The following is an 18,034-nucleotide window of genomic DNA, read 5'->3' on the forward strand; positions in this document are numbered from 1 at the left end:
GATAGCATCCACCTCGAACTGACATCGCGTGAAGAGACCTTAACCGAGTAGTTACATCGTGGGAAAACTTTAGATGGCTATTGACCTACTGGCATTATTTAGTCTTCTCTTTGAAGTATCAGGCATAGTTGCTCACGGCATACTTCATAATACAACATTTGCATAGCATCAAACCTAATGCTGCAGAAGACCGAAACCGGTGGTCGTCCAAAGTTTCCCAACGCGACTTGGCTCCCCTGCATAGTAACATCACCTTAATAGAGCGAGGTCGTAGTGAAAGTAACGAAAGTTATATCTGCAGTCAAAGGTTACACTTCGTATAGCAGATCTTGGTGCGTTGGTATCGGAGGCAAGAATTACTTGTCTCCCTGAACTATGACCAGTCAACGGAAAGCCTTAACTTTAAAGCAATGACTACTCTCCGGTCAAGTGGACTTCAACGAGAAGCTAGTAAGGAGCGACTGTTGACATTGACCAGGTAGCATTCCAGAATGGTCGGCCACTTGGTTCGTATTCGAGAAGTGGCAGTTGAGAGTTTGTGGGCTCGCATGCAGGAACAGTTACATCGCCAGGAACAGGACCTGAACTAGCGCAGACTCTAACATTAAAATGGAAAAATGAAGCACTCCACCAAATCCCAGGTACGTGGTTGTTGAGTCTTCAGAGCGTTGCGGGAAGGATGCAGGATTCCTGAATCCTTCGTTCAGCATGGAACTAACTGCTCGAGAACGCCAACGCACAAAATGACGAACTAACTATCAATTGACCTTGCCAGGGATTAATTCCAACTAAAAAGCAACGACAGAGGGCTCAGATAGTGGTTTGAGACGGGATAGTAAGAAGGTTAATACGAGATCTAATATTGACGAAATACCCTATATGAGCGAGCACACTATTGAGACGTGAAGTGTCTGGCATAGACATGCGAGGATTAACGCCCACATTAAGCATTAATACATACATTAAGGGACGCATCATATACCGTCTACTATGAAACAGCCGAGGCAGATCTCTTACCACAGCATCGGTCATCGGAGCGTCAAGGGTAACATGCACAGGTACGTGGCGCAAACCAAGGTAACGTCAATCATCACACGCTGTTCAGTATGTGCGGCTCAAAACTAAAGTGTTATTCACAATGAATAAGAACAATGCTTTTACAGTTTGCAAGCCCTGGTGAGCATCGCCCTCAAAAGTGTTGCAGGGCAAAAGTCAAAAGATGCAGATCAGAAGCCATGTCCGGTTAAACCAGCTACCCAGAGATACCCCCAACCATGTCGCGCGAGTCGACGATTTAGTAGGCAGTCTCGCCGATCCTGAGGTGAGATGTTAGCACGTGCGATGTCTCAAGCGAGTGTGGGTTATCTTACATGTTGCCGGGCTCCTGGTAGCGGGCGACGACGAAGCACTTGCCGTTGCCCTCGGCCTTGGCCATACCGACCTTGGTGGTGGACTTCCAGACAACCTGGGCTGGGAGGGAGTTAGCGACAATGATATTTGATGAATGTAATACAGGTACTCACTGTAGTGGCCGAAGTTCATGTAGTTGGTGCTGGAGATGGCCTGGCCGCTGTAGTCCTTCTTCTCGTCGTTGAACATGTTGACAGCGTTGGTGAGAGGGGTCTCCTCGCCCTCACCACCCTGGTAGAGGTTCTCGCCGACGCCGTCGGCACCAGAGTGGACGAGGCTGCCAATGCCAACAAGCTGCTTGGCGTACTCGAGAGCGCCGGCGGCAAGCTCGTCGTCCCAGACAAGGTCGGCGGTGCCAACGGCGGCACGGGCAGCGTTGTGGGCGTCGAGGGCACCCTTCTCGTCGGCGTTCAGGCTGCCGGAGGAAGAACCGGAGGAGCCGGAGCCGGAGCTGGCGGCAGGGGCGGAGGCGGCAGGGGCGGAGGTGGCCTTGGGGGCCTCAACGACGACGGTGGTCTGGGCGGGCTGCTCAGCCTGCTCGGGCTGAGAAGGCTTCCACTGCCACCAGCTGTGCTGCTTGCCCTGGCGCTGAGGAACGTAGGTGGGCTGGCTGCTTCCGTACTCGGTGACGACCTTGGTAACGTACTCGACGACGACGACGTCGTTCTGGGCGGCACGGCGGGCGTGGGGGTGGGCGACGGCGCCAGTGGCAGCCAGCATGGAAATGGCGAGCTTGGAGAAGTACATCTTGAAGATTTGGGTTTGTTGTTTTTGGTCACCGGGACTGTAAAATCGTGAAAAAAGAATGAATGAATGAATAGATCCTGCCGGGGACGAGTGAGCGAAGTCGAACGGGCTGTAAAGGAGTGACAAGACTGGATGAGTCTGGAGAGGAAAGATCCAAAGGAAGGGATGGGATCGATCGACTATATTATACTTGGCTCGCCATGGGTGAGAAGAGCTCAAAAGTCACCGCCTCAACTGTCCCTTGCCGCCTAGGTTGACGCCACTCGGCAAGTGGTAGGTAGGGCAATTCCCCTGGGGCACTTGGACCGTGGTGCCATGGCCATGACCAGTCCCTGGCTACGTAAGCCACGTCCTTCAAGTTTATTGACAAAGCGGAGTCTGCACGTTTCAAGCCGTTGAAGCCCCGATGCACACTTGTGGATAATCGAGAGGTTGCGGGGATGAAAGAGCCAGGGGCTGCTGGTGCTGCGTGTGGGTCAACAACAAAGAGACTGTTCTGTTGTCTACGATGGCCTCAAACCAAGTGCATGGTAAGGTTGATTGTTGGCGTGAGAATGCAAGAACCCCTGAAAGCCAAAGCTTTTCGTCTGGAGTTGTGTCCCTGGATAACTGGGTCCTTCATGATCAACCCGAGACTCCGGAACTCCCCTTTACGAGTTGGCGTGTGGGGGCTGCCACACTGAAACTCGGTATACCAGTCCTTTAATATTGGCCGGGGACCAGATCTGGCCAGTGGTTTCATCTCTTGCACCTCGCCAAAGCAGACTAGAGACGAGATGACATGCCGGGGGAGACATTTCCACTCGGAGCGCGGCATTTAACGCCACCATGCGAGGGTTCGGACTGGTGATGTGTTCGGGACGAAGAGGCCCCATCATCTCTCACAGACAGTAGAGCGTAGCTTATTTGTTTCGATCCCGGTCTAGCAGGCGTTGAGGCGCTTCCAATATCGCTTGCGGTTCGTATTATTGCCCAAGACATGGGGGAAGAGGCGCAAAGCCTTGACCTTGTTAAATTGCCCTCGTTCCCCCTCCTCTGACCCTGGCAGCTGACGCCTGTACCTGTGGTCTTTTTGCTTCTCGATGCACTGCACTGCTTCGCTGTCTCTGTTGATCTCCCTGCAAAGGGGCCCTCCGATCGGATCGGCCGCTCTCAGCCTTGGAAGAAAGTCTGCTGGTTTCTTGACTCGGGCTTGTTACAGACTACTGCAAGGGATCCGAGGTGCCGAAACGATTGGCTGACAGAGGGTCAGTCGTCTGGTTTCTGGGCTCGGCGGCGCTGGAGATGGAGGCCTAACAGGCCATCCACATGCATCCAGAATGCCGTGGAAAAAAAGTCGTGCACAATGAATAAGGGGAAACAAGACCAACTCAAAGAAAAATAAGAACCGCCGAACGGGTAGCGTTTGATTGAAACAAGCCACTGGTTTCGCAGGTCGCCAAACACGCGGCCCCCTTTTTGTCTTTGGCGTTCTGTAAACAAAGGCGCGCGAGCTAGACGCCACAGCGCTTGTTTTTTCCTTTTGTTTTGTTCCAAAACCTGCTGTAACTTACGGGACCTGCAGCGCCTCTGTAAAACGCAGGCTGGCTGGCTGAGCTGAACCGCCGATCCCGTCTCCAGTGCCGAGGCGGGCTAGTGGCGATCAAAGTGAGGTCTCAGGATCGGCGTACTGAATCTTTCTTTGATGCCCACACTGATCGATTCTACCACCTTCTCAACGGTCTCCATTGGCACATCAGGCCCTGGTTTCGTTGAATTCCACTGTCCGGGGCCCTTGCTGCCTCACGTGTTGAAGCCAGGTTCCTGGCTTACTCCTGACGTGGAGCAACCTTGTTTTACCCAACACCGCCTTGCATTTCCCCATTTTGGCTGGCTGAAGGATGGTTTCCATGTTCTGCCTCAGCTGCCGTGATTACCTATGCTTAGCAATCTCCGAAGCCTTTCAAACTGTAACACAGCAGTAAGCCTCTTGCGTACACGGGCACTTCGGAAGCCGTAGCCCAATATTCGTATGACAATACGACAAGTTCTCTCCGCGGAAGCGTCGGACATTCTCCACGCGTGCGTTACTTGATACAACCCGGCGCGGAAACGTGCAACGGGTCAGACTGAACGGGTCAGACTGCATGAACGCCCTACTTGTCATGATGGGTCTGTCTCGTAATGCCGGAACCCTACCTGCCTACTTGGGATGAGATGAATTCATTAATGTCAAAGCCGGTACGATGAAGGATTGTATTACATGTCAGAACCTGCTGCACAATTTCAGGGAAACGCCAAGCATGCCAAACATAGCCACCAGAAGGCCGCGCAACACCCAACATTGCCAAGAAGACGTTTCTCTCCAGCAATTTGCTCGTCCGCAAGGGCCCTTGGCAAATACGGTGAAACAATTACGACCTTCATCAATTGCCGACACTATCGTGGTCCAGACTACGATGATGCTGACAGGTGACCCCTACGGCTCACACTAGGCAGCTAGCTCAGGCTTGACTTCAATATTCATTTCAATTGCAAGCCCCCTTTCTTCACATGATTGGCACTAGCCGCCAATACGAGTCTTTGTCTGTCTGGGTTAAACCAGATGGGCTCCCTCCTCCAGTCATGTTGCCAATTCCAAACAAGACAATCTGGGGAGAGGGGATCACTGACCACTCGATCGCTAGCAGTTCTTGGCTTCATGAGCCTTAAGGCCACCATGGTTTGCTCTTTGTCCTTGAGAAACGAGTAATTCCGAAAGAATGGGGGTGTCTTCTAGCGGCCTAGGATAGAGGCTTGATGAGGGCCACCGGTCAAGAATATCCTCACATGGCAAATCACTTGAAACCGTCTCTCTTGGCAAGCATGCCACAGCTGAACTGAAAGGCCTGTCACCTGGCATTCATGTCCTAGTCGCTGGCTAAGAGACCGACATCAGTGTCTGTTCAGCAAAGAGGGCCTTCTGATCTGGTCGTCTTCGTCGTCTGGCTTGGGTCGCAGACAGGAAGATCAATAACAGCCATGAAACACAGATTGACACCCTTAGGACTGGCTGGTGCTACCCACAAGCACTGCGGAGTATGGGCACGAAGTACAGCTCAAATTATTGCTGCTCTTTCAAGCAAAATCTCTGCTACCGGTGACTGCTTTGCACTCTTGATACTGCTCGTCCTTGGTATGATTTTATCCGTGCCAGCAACTCCTCCATGTCACCCGCGCTTGCCATCCCAAGCGCCACGTTTTAGACGGACCTGTAAGACAGGCCTTAGAAAATGGAAACACTGTCCCCAACAGCCAGCTGTCTGGGTAACTACACCGTTAGAACTGAAGCCTGCCTGGCGTCCCTAGAGGCAAAGGTTCCGTCCATTGGAAAGTGTTGTGAGCCCGCGGTGTCCAACTGGCGGTATAGCCAAGCGATATTGAACTCAGCTCAACTTCGAATAGATTCTCGCCTCGATGTCGCGGCATAAGGGAGTGGTTCATCCCTCTCACCACCACGCTGCAATACCCTGGATCGTGATCCAGCTACCAAATTAAGCTGTCTAACCCCCAGGTAATGATTGGAATTTTGGCAAGAGGCTACAGCAACACGGAGGGCCAACCTGCCAGACTTGAAGGCTGCCATTGTGAGCTGCCAATTGTAGATTTAACTGGCCCTGAACATGATGGATTCGAATGATGCTGCCTCTGTCAAAGCATTCAGCCTCACTCAAGATCAGACACGAACCATGAGTTTCTTTATCGCCTTCAGGCCACTTAATACACCGTTGTATTCTGTCATGATCACTGCCGTACAAAGACATAAACGCCTTCTCGCTTCGTCATCGGCTCTCCATATGACTCTTGCCGGACTCAACAATGACTCATAGTAGTCAGCCTTGCCACGATCTCTGTACATGACTTAAGAGCACGAGGCCTACCGCGAGCCGACAAGTCTCGCAGAGAATAATCCTCGTGTGATATGCCAAACCTCGAGTCTCAACGCTTGGCAACCCCTGTCGGACGTATCGGAGGTCGGCGGTACCAAAGACCGAGGGCATCGGAGCTTTCGAATAGGTGTTCAAATACGAGCTCTCAAGAAACATGCCATCTGCCGGACGTCGCTTTAGTCACCCTCAGCACCTCCTAGGACTAATCTAATCTAATACCAACATGCATCTCGATCACAAGATTCCCTGGAAAACGGCTGCATCCCACTTCAACCTCGTGCCGTCAAATACAGAGGGCCGCTTTGATCTCCTCGCTCTCGGCCTACCTTCTCAAGCATCCACTCTTGGCCACTTCAGTCGCGTGGTTTCAGCAACCATCAAAGAGTTTTCGGAAACTGAGCTTACCAAGGTTCCATCTGCTTCATCCTCTGATAAGCTATTCTCTGATGATATGCTTGGCTTTCCGGAGCGGCATTTTGGCCTTGGCCCGCACAGCACCAACTCGGCTCTGCACAATCCGTTGTCAACATCTCACCAAGATGTCAAGTATTGGCAAACACGAGCTGAAGGAGGAAACTTTTCCTCCTCGGATGGCGACCTGGCTGATGCTGTCAAGATGCTCGTCATGATAGCAGCCGTGGCTCCGGAGAAGCCCCTTCGCATTGAAGCCCTGGCTGCTCTCTTGAGACTTGCTTCGGAAACCCCTCTGTCAACGTTGCGGAACATACACTGGGGCCATGCGTTTGGGGCGAATCTTGTTGCCGGTGTAGCACTGCAGATCTACGTGCTCTTGAACTTGACAGAGGCCGTTCAATGTCGCCAGAAGGAACACATCTCACTTTTGAAGATTGAGCCTCTTATGGGTTTCCTGAACAGAGATGCACTTCAGGACTATGACTACCCCGCTCAAAACATCCCTCATCGCGCATTCTGGAGTTCCATTGGAGTCTTGAACCTAAGCGGGGGCTCGGCTGCCAACCATGAGGGTGATGTCGTTGATCCACTTGCTCAAGAGGATGATAAGATCCACCAGGAGGCGAGAAGCGGGCTGCGGCAGTATCTGAAGGATTGCTTTGCCATATTGTACGTCTATGATGTTGTTCTGAGACAGGCCTGTGGCTCGGACGAAGCAGAGGAATTCTGGGCCGAGGAAGTCGCTGGTGTATTCTGGAGGCTGGGATGTCCAATGGGGGATAACTAGATGTTAAGAGTCCATCTTCAAGGCGGAAAGCAGTTTGCACCGGAGTTCTCATCAATTCACGCAGGCCTATCAGCTTGATATTGAATTTATCCTTGCGTGTTATGCCCGGCTGACGGCATACCACCCAAGTTGAGTAAGCACTTCCTTGACAAGTCACAATCTTTGTAATTGCTTTGAAAGCGCCCCAATTGGCTGAATAGTGCTACCGCATTCGGCAAAAGCGAAGCCGTCGCGTCATAATTACACCGATGCTTCCGTGGTAGAATAACAGAAGCATGCACTTACCCAAGACAGTGTGTCCCAATTGAGTGAAAGAAGCTCTTTAACAATTGATGATATGCAGTTAGAAGCTATAGGAATGACGTTACCGAAGCCTCGTACGATGCGATGTGACCTTCTTCAGAACAAAAAGCAGTACTTGGAGTCCGTCTTCTCACACCAGACTGGACACCAATATGAATGTTGTTCAGGTCACCAAGTCTATTAGGATACCAGTCGCACCATTCTTGTCCCTTCTATCGCTCCAAAAGCACCTGGTACACAGAAGTACCGCTTCCTCTCAATACAGCCCCCGCTTCCTCTCAACCTCCCGCAAGCCCCGTCTCCAAATGAATCCTCAAGCAGTGGAGGCTCCTTTGTCCCAGTCGGCGACCTTTCTCGTCCTCTCGGCCAAGAATACTCCTGGTGCTTCTGATACCATCCGTGCAACTTTATCCAGCATAGCCGATATCACCAAGAACATCTCCATCCGCCACCAGACAGCCAATCTCTCATGTACCGTTGGCATCGGAAGCTCAATTTGGGACAAGATCGTGAACCTTCCACGCCCGGCTGAGCTGCACCCCTTCAAGCAAATCGAGGGAAAGAAACACACGGCTGTCTCGACGCCTGGAGACTTGTTTTTCCACATTCGATCTGAAAGAAGGGATTTGTCTTTCGAATTCGAGAGACAGCTCATGGATCGCCTAGGAGAAGCTGTCAAAGTTGAGGACGAGACTATCGGGTTTAGATACTTTGATACTCGCGATGTCCTCGGTTTCGTTGACGGAACGGCGAACCCAGTTGGCCCTGATGTTACTGATGCAGTCCTCGTAACTGCTCAAGACGACTACGCCGGTGTAGGTGGGAGCTACGTTGTCGTTCAGAAGTATCTCCACGACCTCAAAGCCTGGCGCTCTCTTTCAACTGAACAGCAAGAAGCCATTATTGGCCGCACAAAATTCGACAACATTGAGCTCGATGATGCCGAGTCCGGTCAACAGTCCCACAAGAGCCTGGCCACGATCGAAGACGAGGATGGAAGTGAGCATGACATTCTACGAGATAACATGCCCTTTGGTTCCCCGGCCCACGGCGAGTTTGGAACCTACTTTATAGGATACTCAAAGAAGCTGTGGGTGGTCGAAAAGATGATGGAGCGCATGTTTGTTGGAGATCCTCCTGGCTTGCATGATCGCATTCTTGATTTTTCAAAGCCAGTGACGGGCTCAACATTCTTTGTGCCATCAGCAAGTGTCTTGGCTGACCTTGCTTGATTAATGGATAGATTGAAGAGCGAGATATCATCTTGTTTAACATTGTAGTTAGACAGATATCATTGATGATAACGGGTTTGGTTTTCATTTCTCACAAAACGTTTCACTCTGCTTAGTATGTCAGTGACACAAACTTGAAACTATCATTAGCTGAAGATAAGAACGTTGAAAAAGGTTTCTGGTGATGCAGAATATTGTGATACTTAGGGACTGACTAAAAAGTCCCATGAGAGCGCCAAGTTAGACATTCCGCATTGTTGGCCCAGTGATCAGTCTTCCCATCACGAGTAGCAAAGCTCACTGTTTGCAACAAGATGGTACTAGAAACTGTATCTCCCTAGAATTCAAAACCAAGTTCATAGCATCACATATTGAAAGCAAAGCATCGGGCAAGTTGAAATAGCAGACTTATTAAACCATTAAAGCAAAACATTACCCATTCTATGCCCCAAATCCATCCCCCAACCCAATCCCAAACCCAAACCCATTTCCTAACGCGTAATTTCAATTTCCCAATCTATAAAACAAAACCAATTAAATCAAAGCCTCAGGGTTCTTGACGAATCCCTCAACAACACTGGCAAGCTCCTCCAGTCTCGCCTCCCAGAACTCCCGGCGCTCCTCATCAGCCTCGATACCAACTTGTGTCTTGCCAGACTCGACAAATGACACAATGCGGGGAGGTGTGGCGGGCTCAGGGTGGGGGATTGTGTAGTCGACGCGGCATTGAGTGCCAGCGAAAGGGACTGAATCAAAGTACTCCTTGTTGAGGTTGTTGGTGAAGGAGCCGTAGAAAGGTGTGGAGGCGGGCCAGTTGGTGCACTCGCTGAGGATCTCTTGGAAGCCCAGGGTGGCTCGCTGGGTACCTTCGAGATACTGGGCTCGGACATGGTCCAGGAGTTGAGTGGCAGTCCAGTTTTCCTCGAACTTGACTCGGACGGGCATGTACTGGTAGCAAGGACCCATGATGTTATCGATACCAGAAACATCAACGTCGCGGCCAGAAACAATGCCTCCGAAGGTGACATCGGTCACATTGAGGTACTGAGATAGCACCTTGGCCCAACCAGCAGTGAGAAGCATGGCAAGAGTCGTGTCAGGGGAGCTTCCAGAGACATCGACATCCTTGGTCATGAAAGCGGTCTTCAGGGCAGGATCAGCAGCCGGAGCAATCTCAGTGGGGGAAGATCCCTCAAGAGTGTTGCGCCAGAAGGTGATGTTGTCGGACTTGGTCTTCTGCAGGTGCTCCATGTAGCTTGTGAAAGGTGCCGAGGAAGGAATCTCGAGACCTCGGTATCGGAGCTCGAGCTGACGGAGGAGTTCAGGCAGGGAGACACCGTCGTACTGAGCGTGAGAAATGCGGATCATCAGGGCGTTCTCGTTCTCACCCTTGAGAATGAAGAGATGGAGGAAGGGAGATCCATAGTTGAAGGCCGAGTCGACATTAATGTCGGATTCGGCGAGCTCCTTGCTAGCAGCATCAATGGATCCATCAACATCAAGCTCAGTGACTGGCACCTTCATATCGTCAAGTACCACCTGGAGGGTCTCGCTATCTTGCTGAACAAACACAGTTCGCAGGATAGGGTGACGAGAAACCAGGTACTGGAAGCTATCGACAAGCTGGGCGGTATCGATAGACTTCTCCAAGTAGAGCATGTTGTACTGAACAGAGCTCCTTGGCGCAAAGACAGTCGACTTGACATCTCGCTGCTGGGGGTCAGTAGCAGGCAAGACATCTTGGATCTTCCAGGTTGAGTCCGCAAGCTGGGGCTGAATCTTCTCAGCCAGGAAGCCATCAACGTCAGTCTGGCTCAGAAGCGAGAAAGGAGCGTACTCCTTGACAGTCTCCTGAGGCTCGGTGGGGATCTCGACAAGAGAGTTGGCCATACCCCGAAGCTGCATGTACTGGAAGATGGCCGCCACGGACAGACGGTAACCAAGCTGTCGAAGTGCGGAAACCATTCTCATGGCGACGATCGAGTCACCTCCCAGACGGAAGAAGTTGTCGTCCAGCGACAGCTTCTCTTCCTCGACGTTCAAGAACTTGGACCACAGAGAACGAAGCACGCGCTCCTTGGTGGTCAAAGGCGTAGACTCAGTGATGGTCTTGCGGAGAGTGCCAAAGGCCTTGCGGAGCTCCATGACCAATCCAAGGGTGACCTTCTCAGCCAAAGTGCTGATGTCAACTAATTCGCCAGTTGCCGTGGTCTTGGAAACGGGGATGCAGATGGAGGGGATGGCGTAGGGAGGGAGAGTCTCGACCATGGCCTTGTTGAGACCGATGATGGCGGTGGCAAGCTCGAATGAGATGGCGCCAGAGAGGGGAAGATGAGCGACGCTGCGGTCAACGCCAAGATCAAGCATGGTAGCATCCTTGGCAGGAGTCTCCTGGATGAAGGCAATGACCATGGGAGTCTGGCTGCTCGAGCCCTGGGGGAGAACAAGCTGGCTTGAGGCCTCAGTGTTTGCGGGAAGCAGTCGCTTGAGCTCGAGATCGGTCTCGGTGAGGTTGATGACATGGCCATCGACGCTGGTCATAGTATCCTTGCGACCAACGAAAATCAAGCTCATGTCATCAGCGTACTTGACAAGATCACCAGTACGGTAGAGCTTGCCCTTGCGGCCTGGGTAGCCGACAGTGCCCTCCTTGAGCCACTCAGGCGCATCAACCACATCCTCATCTTCCTTTTCAGAAGCTCCTTCGAGGAGAAGCTCGCCAACAGCTCCAATAGGGACGAGAACGTTCTCGTTGGCGGGGTTAACAATCCAAGGAATGTATCGAACCGTAGGGTACTTGTCTCCGCTAGCAAGAGATCTAGAGATGTCGCGGGGAGAGACAGGCGCCTCCTTGTTGACCTCCCAGATCTGACCAAGCTCCTCCTCACTCAGGCAAGTGACATTGCTCATGGGAACAGTCAGGTCGCCACGCAGCAGAGACACGGCGGACTCAAACTGAGCCAGCACACGCTGAACCTGGACGGGACTTAGGAGCTGGGAGTCGAAGCTTGCCAAGAGACGGAAGCCATTGTGCTGGAGAGAGACAGCAAGCATCAGGGGGTACGAGTTGAAGTGCAGGGCCTCCAGGGCAGCGTCTCCGCCACGGAACGAGGGGAGCTCATCGTTTTCAGTCTCGGACGGATCAGGGTCCTGGGGCTGGACAACAAGACCCATGGTGACCTCGCAAGCAATCTGAGCGTCATCGCTCAGGCGGCGAATATGTTGGATACCAAGATGCTCGTGTGCGGCTCTGATGACACCCTGGTCTTGAATAAAGCGGAGGAACTCTCCAACAGAGGTTGTGCGGTCAAGACGAACACGGACAGGGACAGTAGCCAGGATAGGACCCTCGATCAGCTCAGCACCAGGGAGAGGGATTGTTCGTCCCATGAAGGTCTCTCCAAATACGACATCGTCGCTCATAGAGTACTGAGAAGCGAGCAGGGCCCAAGCAGCCCGGATGATGGTGGCGATGGTGATATCAGACCTGGTAGACTTACCACCAGTGGTGATGAATCGCTCCGCCAGGGAGTCAGGTTCAGGGATGTACGAACGAGACGGCAGAGAAGGGAACTGAGGACCAGTAGCACCAGCAAGCTGTGTGCGCCAGTAGTCCTTGGAAGCCTCTCGCGAGTCCTCAGCCAGATATCGAACAAAGTGCTTAAACTCGGCAGGGCGCGAGACCTCAAGACCTTTGTAGGCTGCTCTGGCGTGCTCAACAATCAGATCAGTCGACCAACCGTCATAGATGGCGTGGTGAGCAGTCCAGACAAAGTATCGCTTGCCAAGCTCCTCATCCTCGACAATAGCAAAGCGAGACAGAGGCACGCCTGGGGACATGGGCACCTTCTTGTCCTCCTGGAGGAAGTCGTCCAGGCTGGACTTGACATCCTTCCACTCCAAGCTCTCGTTGACGACAACCTGCATGAAGCCGTGCTGCTTGAACTCGACGATGCGAGTGCGGAGAATGCTGCTCTCCTTGTACACGACATCCCAAGCGGCCTTGAGTTTGTCGACTGGGCTAGAAGCAGGAATATCGGCGATTCGCTGGGCAATGTAGTTCTCCTTGGATCGAGTGTAGAAGGCCATGTGAATCTCCTGCATGGGTGCACAGGGGTAGATATCCTCGATGGAATCGCCGCTGCAACCGCATTGCTCAGCAGCCTCGGCACACACGGCATCACGGTCCATGTCTGACTTGAGCAGAGAGAAGGCAGGGATGTTCATGTCGACCTTCTTGCTGGCATCACCCTTCGTCATCGCCTTGGCCATATCGGAAAGGATCGGGTAGTTGAAGACGTCGGCAACAGAGAGAGTGTAGCCCCAATCCCGAACGATGGGAACAAGCTTCATGGCGAGGACAGAGTCACCACCGTGCATGAAGAAGTTGTGATTGGTGCCGATCTGGTTGGCCTCAAGACCGAGAAGACGGCACCAAGAGTCACGCAGGAAAAGCTCTGATTCCGACTCGGGCTCACGAAGGACCTCATCCTCTGCAGCAGCGGCTGAAGCCTGCAGAGAAGCCGAGATATCCGCGCCAAGAGCTCGAAGCGACTTTCGGTCTGTCTTTCCAGAGACTAGGTAGGGAATCTTGGACAGACCGATGTAGGCGGCCGGAACCATGTAGACGGGGAGAACCTTGGAAAGCTTCTCGTTGAGCGTCTGCATAGCCTCGCGCAGACGAGGGGGGTAGTCGGCAATATACTCAACATCACCCTCCACCTTGGCCTCTCGGTCCGCAATGAAGGCCACGAGCATGGACTCCTTGTTCTGGTTTCGAGGAGCGATGATCTCAGCGACGACTTCTGATCCGTTGGGGAGAAGGTTCTTGATGTGATGCTCAATCTCACCCAGTTCCACACGTTGGCCACGGAGCTTGATCTGGGTATCCTTGCGTCCGACAAAAACGAATCCACGTTCTCCATCAGGGTCGTAGCGGACAAGATCGCCTGTCTTATACAAACGTCCTCGTCGTCCAGGAATGCCGCCTCCGCCTGCAAGCAAGAACTCAGGGTCGTGGATGAAGGCCGCAGCCGTCTTTTCAGGGTCACCCAGATATCCTTGACCAACGATAGGACCCTCAACGAGCAGCTCGCCAACAGCTCCCACAGGGACCAGCTTGTTGTGGTCCTCAGGGTCAACAAGCCAGATAACGGCGCCAGTACCAGATCCGATACTGACGTATGGCTTGCCCGCCGCGCTGGGGTTCACGGTGCATCCGATAGTGCACTCTGCAGGGCCGTATCCAACGACGATTCGAGTGTGTTGACCCCAGATGGCGATATCTCCCGCCGAACAAGACTCTCCACCGATTCCAAGACTGTTCAAAGAGGGGATAATATCAGGATCCAGAATTCGGGCGACTGAAGGGGTAATGTTGACCATGTTGACCCTGAGACGGCGAATGGCACCACTAAGGTCATTCACGCGGTCCATGTCAGTGGGAATGCAGAGACAACCACCTCGAAGAAGAGTGCAGAGAATGCTATCAACACTGACGTCGAACGCATACGAAGTGAAATCCAGGGATCGTGAGGTGCTGGAGTATCCGATGCCTGTGCTTCGGGCCAACGCACTGGCAGTGTATGTAGCGTGAGACAGCATAACACCCTTGGGAGTGCCGGTACTTCCAGAGGTGAAGATGATGTAGAGAAGGGAGTCGTAGGGAACCTCGGGGAGCTTCTTGGTGGGATCTTCGATAGATTTTTCCAGCTCAGCCATCGAGTTGGGGTCGACAATGACGTGCTGAGCTTCAGGGGCAATCTCCTTAGCGTATGGTGCTTGGTCCTTAGAGGTGAGCATATGCTTGGCGCCGACTTGCTTGGCCATGACTTGACGTCTCTGGATAGGTTGACTGGGGTCCATCAGGACAAAGGCGGCTCCGGCCTTCATCACGCCCATGACACCGATGGTGGTCCATCTTGACTTTTCGAAGCAAAGAGGCACGATGTCGCCAACCTTGACTCCCAGGTTGATGAGATGGTGAGCAAGTAGTGTAGAGTACTTGTCAACATCTGCATAAGTGAAGTCACCGTCCCACGAGCAGATGGCCGGGGCTTCTGGCCGCCATCTCACCTGCTCGGCTATCAATTGGTGGATGCAGACGTTGCTGGCAGGGGGAACATCCTTGTTCCAGTTCCATATCACAGACTTGTCCAGCTCACCGACTGGAAGTACAGAGCTGATGGGTAGTGAAGAGTCTGTGAGGGTGGTGTTGAGGATTTCAACCAGAGACTGGGCAAAGTGGTTTGCCAGGAACTCTGCGCCCACTGGCTCCCGCCAGAAGGGCCTCAGCCAGAGCACGTCGTCTTCTAGGACGGCTTGAAGCTGAACATTTCCCTGTAAGCGCTTGTGTTAGCTACAGTAGTCACTCATCTCGCATCAAGTCTCATGCACACTCACCCAACTCATTGATAGGTCGCCCTCCTCGGTGACGTGGCTGACAGCGTCACCGGTTGCGCTCTCGTCGTTGAAGAAGAGCGTGTACTTGTCTGCTTGAATGGGTTCTTCTGATTGTAATTGTTGAATTGTTGACGAAGGTAATCTCGGATGACATCAAGTTCTGTTGCCACAGAGCTGTCTGCGCTCCATTGAAGGCGGGTGGTGTTGAGCTCAAAGGTGCGACTCGTCTGTGAGCCAATCTCACTGAGGCCCCACGAGAACTGGACGTGGTTGCCATGACTGTGACGGTAGAGGAGAAGGGTCCATGCTAATAGCAGGGCCTCGACCTCGTAGCTATCTTGTTGGTGTTGACGCAGAACTGGTACGTCATAGCGAACCCCCTTCTTGTGTGGAGTCTGCTGGGCAGAGCGCTGAGTGTCCTCCGCCATGATGAAGGGATAGTAGAGTAGTGTGTGAGTATCGAAGAGAAGTGAACTAGGGTCGATCCAACAGAACAGGCCTAGACGAGAGGAGAAAGACTTGGTTGGGGATACAATACAGATTCAAATCTGCGGTTGTTGGACGCAACGTCTGGTGTGCAACGCAACAGTCGGCAGAACTCACATGAACGCCTCCACTATTTTATTGAAGGATTGCAGCAAACATGCAGGAACCTGATTACGTTAAAAAGGAGGATCCGAGCTCCCATCCCGTGTTGCCTGGTGCTGGTGTGGGGGTTTGTGCTGTAGAAATGGCGCCGAGGTGATCCAGACAGGCGGGCCACGACAGGAAGGTGGTCTTTTTTTTTGTTTTTTCCTTCGCTGCCCGAGAGTTCCTTTGCCCGCAGGACGTCTGTGAGGAGCCGAGAATGGATCTCATGAGGGCGACCTCGGAGCATCTCCGCGTTGGGATACCTGCTCATCAGTGCTGATCCCCGGCACGCTATTCCGTACGTGAATCGACTGGCAGGATGGGATGGGATGGATGCCCCACGTTGCTTGGGATTTCCGCGTGAGGAACTATGGGGCTAGTGTGGGCGACATGGAGGCGAGCTCGGAGTGGTGGTCACGAAGATGCGCGCGTGGGAGGCGAGATGGTTTCCAGGGGGGCCTCGAACGAAGGATGGCACTGGGAATAAGGCTGACCAGGCATTTGGTGCCAAGTTTCCCCCACCTACTATAACCATTCAGTTGATGGTTCGATGGTTGTCTGTTTCACCAAGAGGACTAGGACTCTCTAACCCACGTTCTCTTCCCACATAGGCACCTCTTTTCCTTCTGGGAGAGCTGCAGCATCTGGCAGCCCGCATTTACGTAACAGGGTTACCACTCAGATGAACAGGGTTCTTTCTTGTTTCGTTCCCCATCATTCATACACATGAAGCACCTACAGAGAAGGAGTAATAATCGACGTGTTTTGCGGGTCAGCCAAGGGACGGCGCCATTGCCCATTTCACCCCCATGAAGCCGTCGGTCCCTGGCAGTGGGGTGATTGATAAGTCCATTATCTGATCTGACTGACAGGGGTTAGAGGTCCACACACACGCGCGCACAGAGACCAGAGGGCACAAGCTTTGCCGGAATAATGCACAGCGTTGCATCACTCCGTGGCGTTCACATTCTCGCCGCAGGGTTGGCCATGCGAACGGCTCCCGCTGAGTAAATCAGTCTATGCCGTTTGAGGGTCAAATTATCCGTCCAAGGTTCCACTCTACAAGAAGAAAAAACGCATGAGTGGGAAGAGAATGAGATGAGGCATTTTCCCACTGTAACTCGCTTCCCAGAAGCCCATCATAGCTTGCTGTCCACCCATCGAGGGGCCCTCTTTTCCACAAAGGCCTGCACGCCCTCGTGAAAGTTGTGGCAATTGTCCATCGTAGCGTTCCACGTTTCTCGGTGCAGGCGGACCGCGTTCTCCGCACTGCCGTGTTCCCAGCCAGAGAGGATGCCGGCACGGGACACGATGACGCTATCAGGGCTGTTGTTGACGATGGCCGTGGCGTAGTCGAGGGCCTTTTTCACTACTGGACGCTCGAGGATGTCGCAGTCTGGAGCTGCGTCGTCGGTGATGGCGTTGAGTAGGCCAAACTCCTTGGCTTCTTGGGCCGTGATGGGCCTCCCCGTAAGCGCCATTTCCGTGGCCCTGTGTCGTCCAATGGTCCTGGCTAGCCTCGGCAGAGAACCGGCATTGGCTACGACTCCAATCTTGGCTTCTGGGAGCGCAAAGGTAGCACTCTTGGCTGCGACGATGAGGTCGAGGTTGGCCACAATCTCAAAGCCTCCACCAAAAGCAATCCCATTAACGGCGGCGATGATGGGCTTCTTTCCGTACCGCCGCGAAAGCCCGCCAAAGCCATTCACGGGCGGGTCCATGGGCCGCTCCTCTGGGATGCCGTCCCTCCTCCTCTGGTTGATCTGGTTCCATTCATTGAGGTCCATGCCGGCGCAAAAGGCACGGCCTGCTCCCGTCACGACGGCGCACCGTAGCGAGGGCTCTTGGTCGTACCACTCCCAGAGGGCATCCAGCTCGTACTCTCCCTTGCTGGTCATGGCGTTGAGCATCTTGGGCCGGTTGAAGACCACCAGCATGATGTGCCTGGCCGGAAACGACACCATCCCGTAGCCCTGGGTCGGGGGCGGTCGCTTGAATGGGGGTTGTTGCGCCATGTCGTAGGTGGTGGTGGTGGTACAGCTTGTATTGGTGGCAAGGATGGGCTAGGCACAGGCATTCAACAGGCGAATGTGGAGAGGCTTATAACATTGATGCCGGGACTCTGCTGCACAGATGCCGTGGGATCAAGTTTGGTGGCTGCGTGGCATGTCCATCTGATGAAGTCTTGGTGATGCCAGTGG

At 53.1% G+C, this 18,034-nt stretch overlaps 5 protein-coding genes across 5 annotated transcripts; 2 read left to right on the forward strand and 3 right to left on the reverse strand.

The window, feature by feature from the left end:
* Positions 1-1,294: 1,294 nt before the first annotated feature.
* Positions 1,295-2,157, reverse strand: MRS44_015518 (uncharacterized protein; the record flags this gene model as incomplete). The annotated part of the gene is made up of 3 exons (XM_046270875.2): positions 1,295-1,316; positions 1,371-1,470; positions 1,524-2,157. The coding sequence occupies 3 exons, from the start codon at positions 2,155-2,157 to the stop codon at positions 1,295-1,297; spliced, it is 756 nt and encodes a 251-aa protein (XP_046130344.1).
* A 4,131-nt stretch (positions 2,158-6,288) lies between these two features.
* MRS44_015519 (uncharacterized protein) lies at positions 6,289-7,266 on the forward strand (the record flags this gene model as incomplete). Its single annotated transcript, XM_046280150.2, has 1 exon — positions 6,289-7,266. One exon carries the CDS (start codon positions 6,289-6,291, stop codon positions 7,264-7,266), a length of 978 nt encoding a protein of 325 aa, XP_046130343.2.
* A 455-nt stretch (positions 7,267-7,721) lies between these two features.
* Positions 7,722-8,801, forward strand: MRS44_015520 (uncharacterized protein; the record flags this gene model as incomplete). Its single annotated transcript, XM_046276822.2, has 1 exon — positions 7,722-8,801. One exon carries the CDS (start codon positions 7,722-7,724, stop codon positions 8,799-8,801), a length of 1,080 nt encoding a protein of 359 aa, XP_046130342.2.
* Positions 8,802-9,335: 534 nt separating this feature from the next.
* MRS44_015521 (uncharacterized protein) lies at positions 9,336-15,631 on the reverse strand (the record flags this gene model as incomplete). The annotated part of the gene is made up of 3 exons (XM_065619249.1): positions 9,336-15,140; positions 15,204-15,292; positions 15,337-15,631. The coding sequence occupies 3 exons, from the start codon at positions 15,629-15,631 to the stop codon at positions 9,336-9,338; spliced, it is 6,189 nt and encodes a 2,062-aa protein (XP_065475321.1).
* Positions 15,632-16,972: 1,341 nt separating this feature from the next.
* On the reverse strand, positions 16,973-17,848 carry MRS44_015522 (uncharacterized protein; the record flags this gene model as incomplete). Its single annotated transcript, XM_046270858.2, has 1 exon — positions 16,973-17,848. The coding sequence occupies one exon, from the start codon at positions 17,846-17,848 to the stop codon at positions 16,973-16,975; it is 876 nt and encodes a 291-aa protein (XP_046130340.1).
* Between the last annotated feature and the right edge of the window lie 186 nt (positions 17,849-18,034).

The sequence above is a fragment of the Fusarium solani genome (genome assembly GCF_023522795.1).
Source record: "Fusarium solani strain SB1 chromosome Unknown bctg00000011, whole genome shotgun sequence".
Lineage (NCBI taxonomy): Eukaryota > Fungi > Ascomycota > Sordariomycetes > Hypocreales > Nectriaceae > Fusarium > Fusarium solani.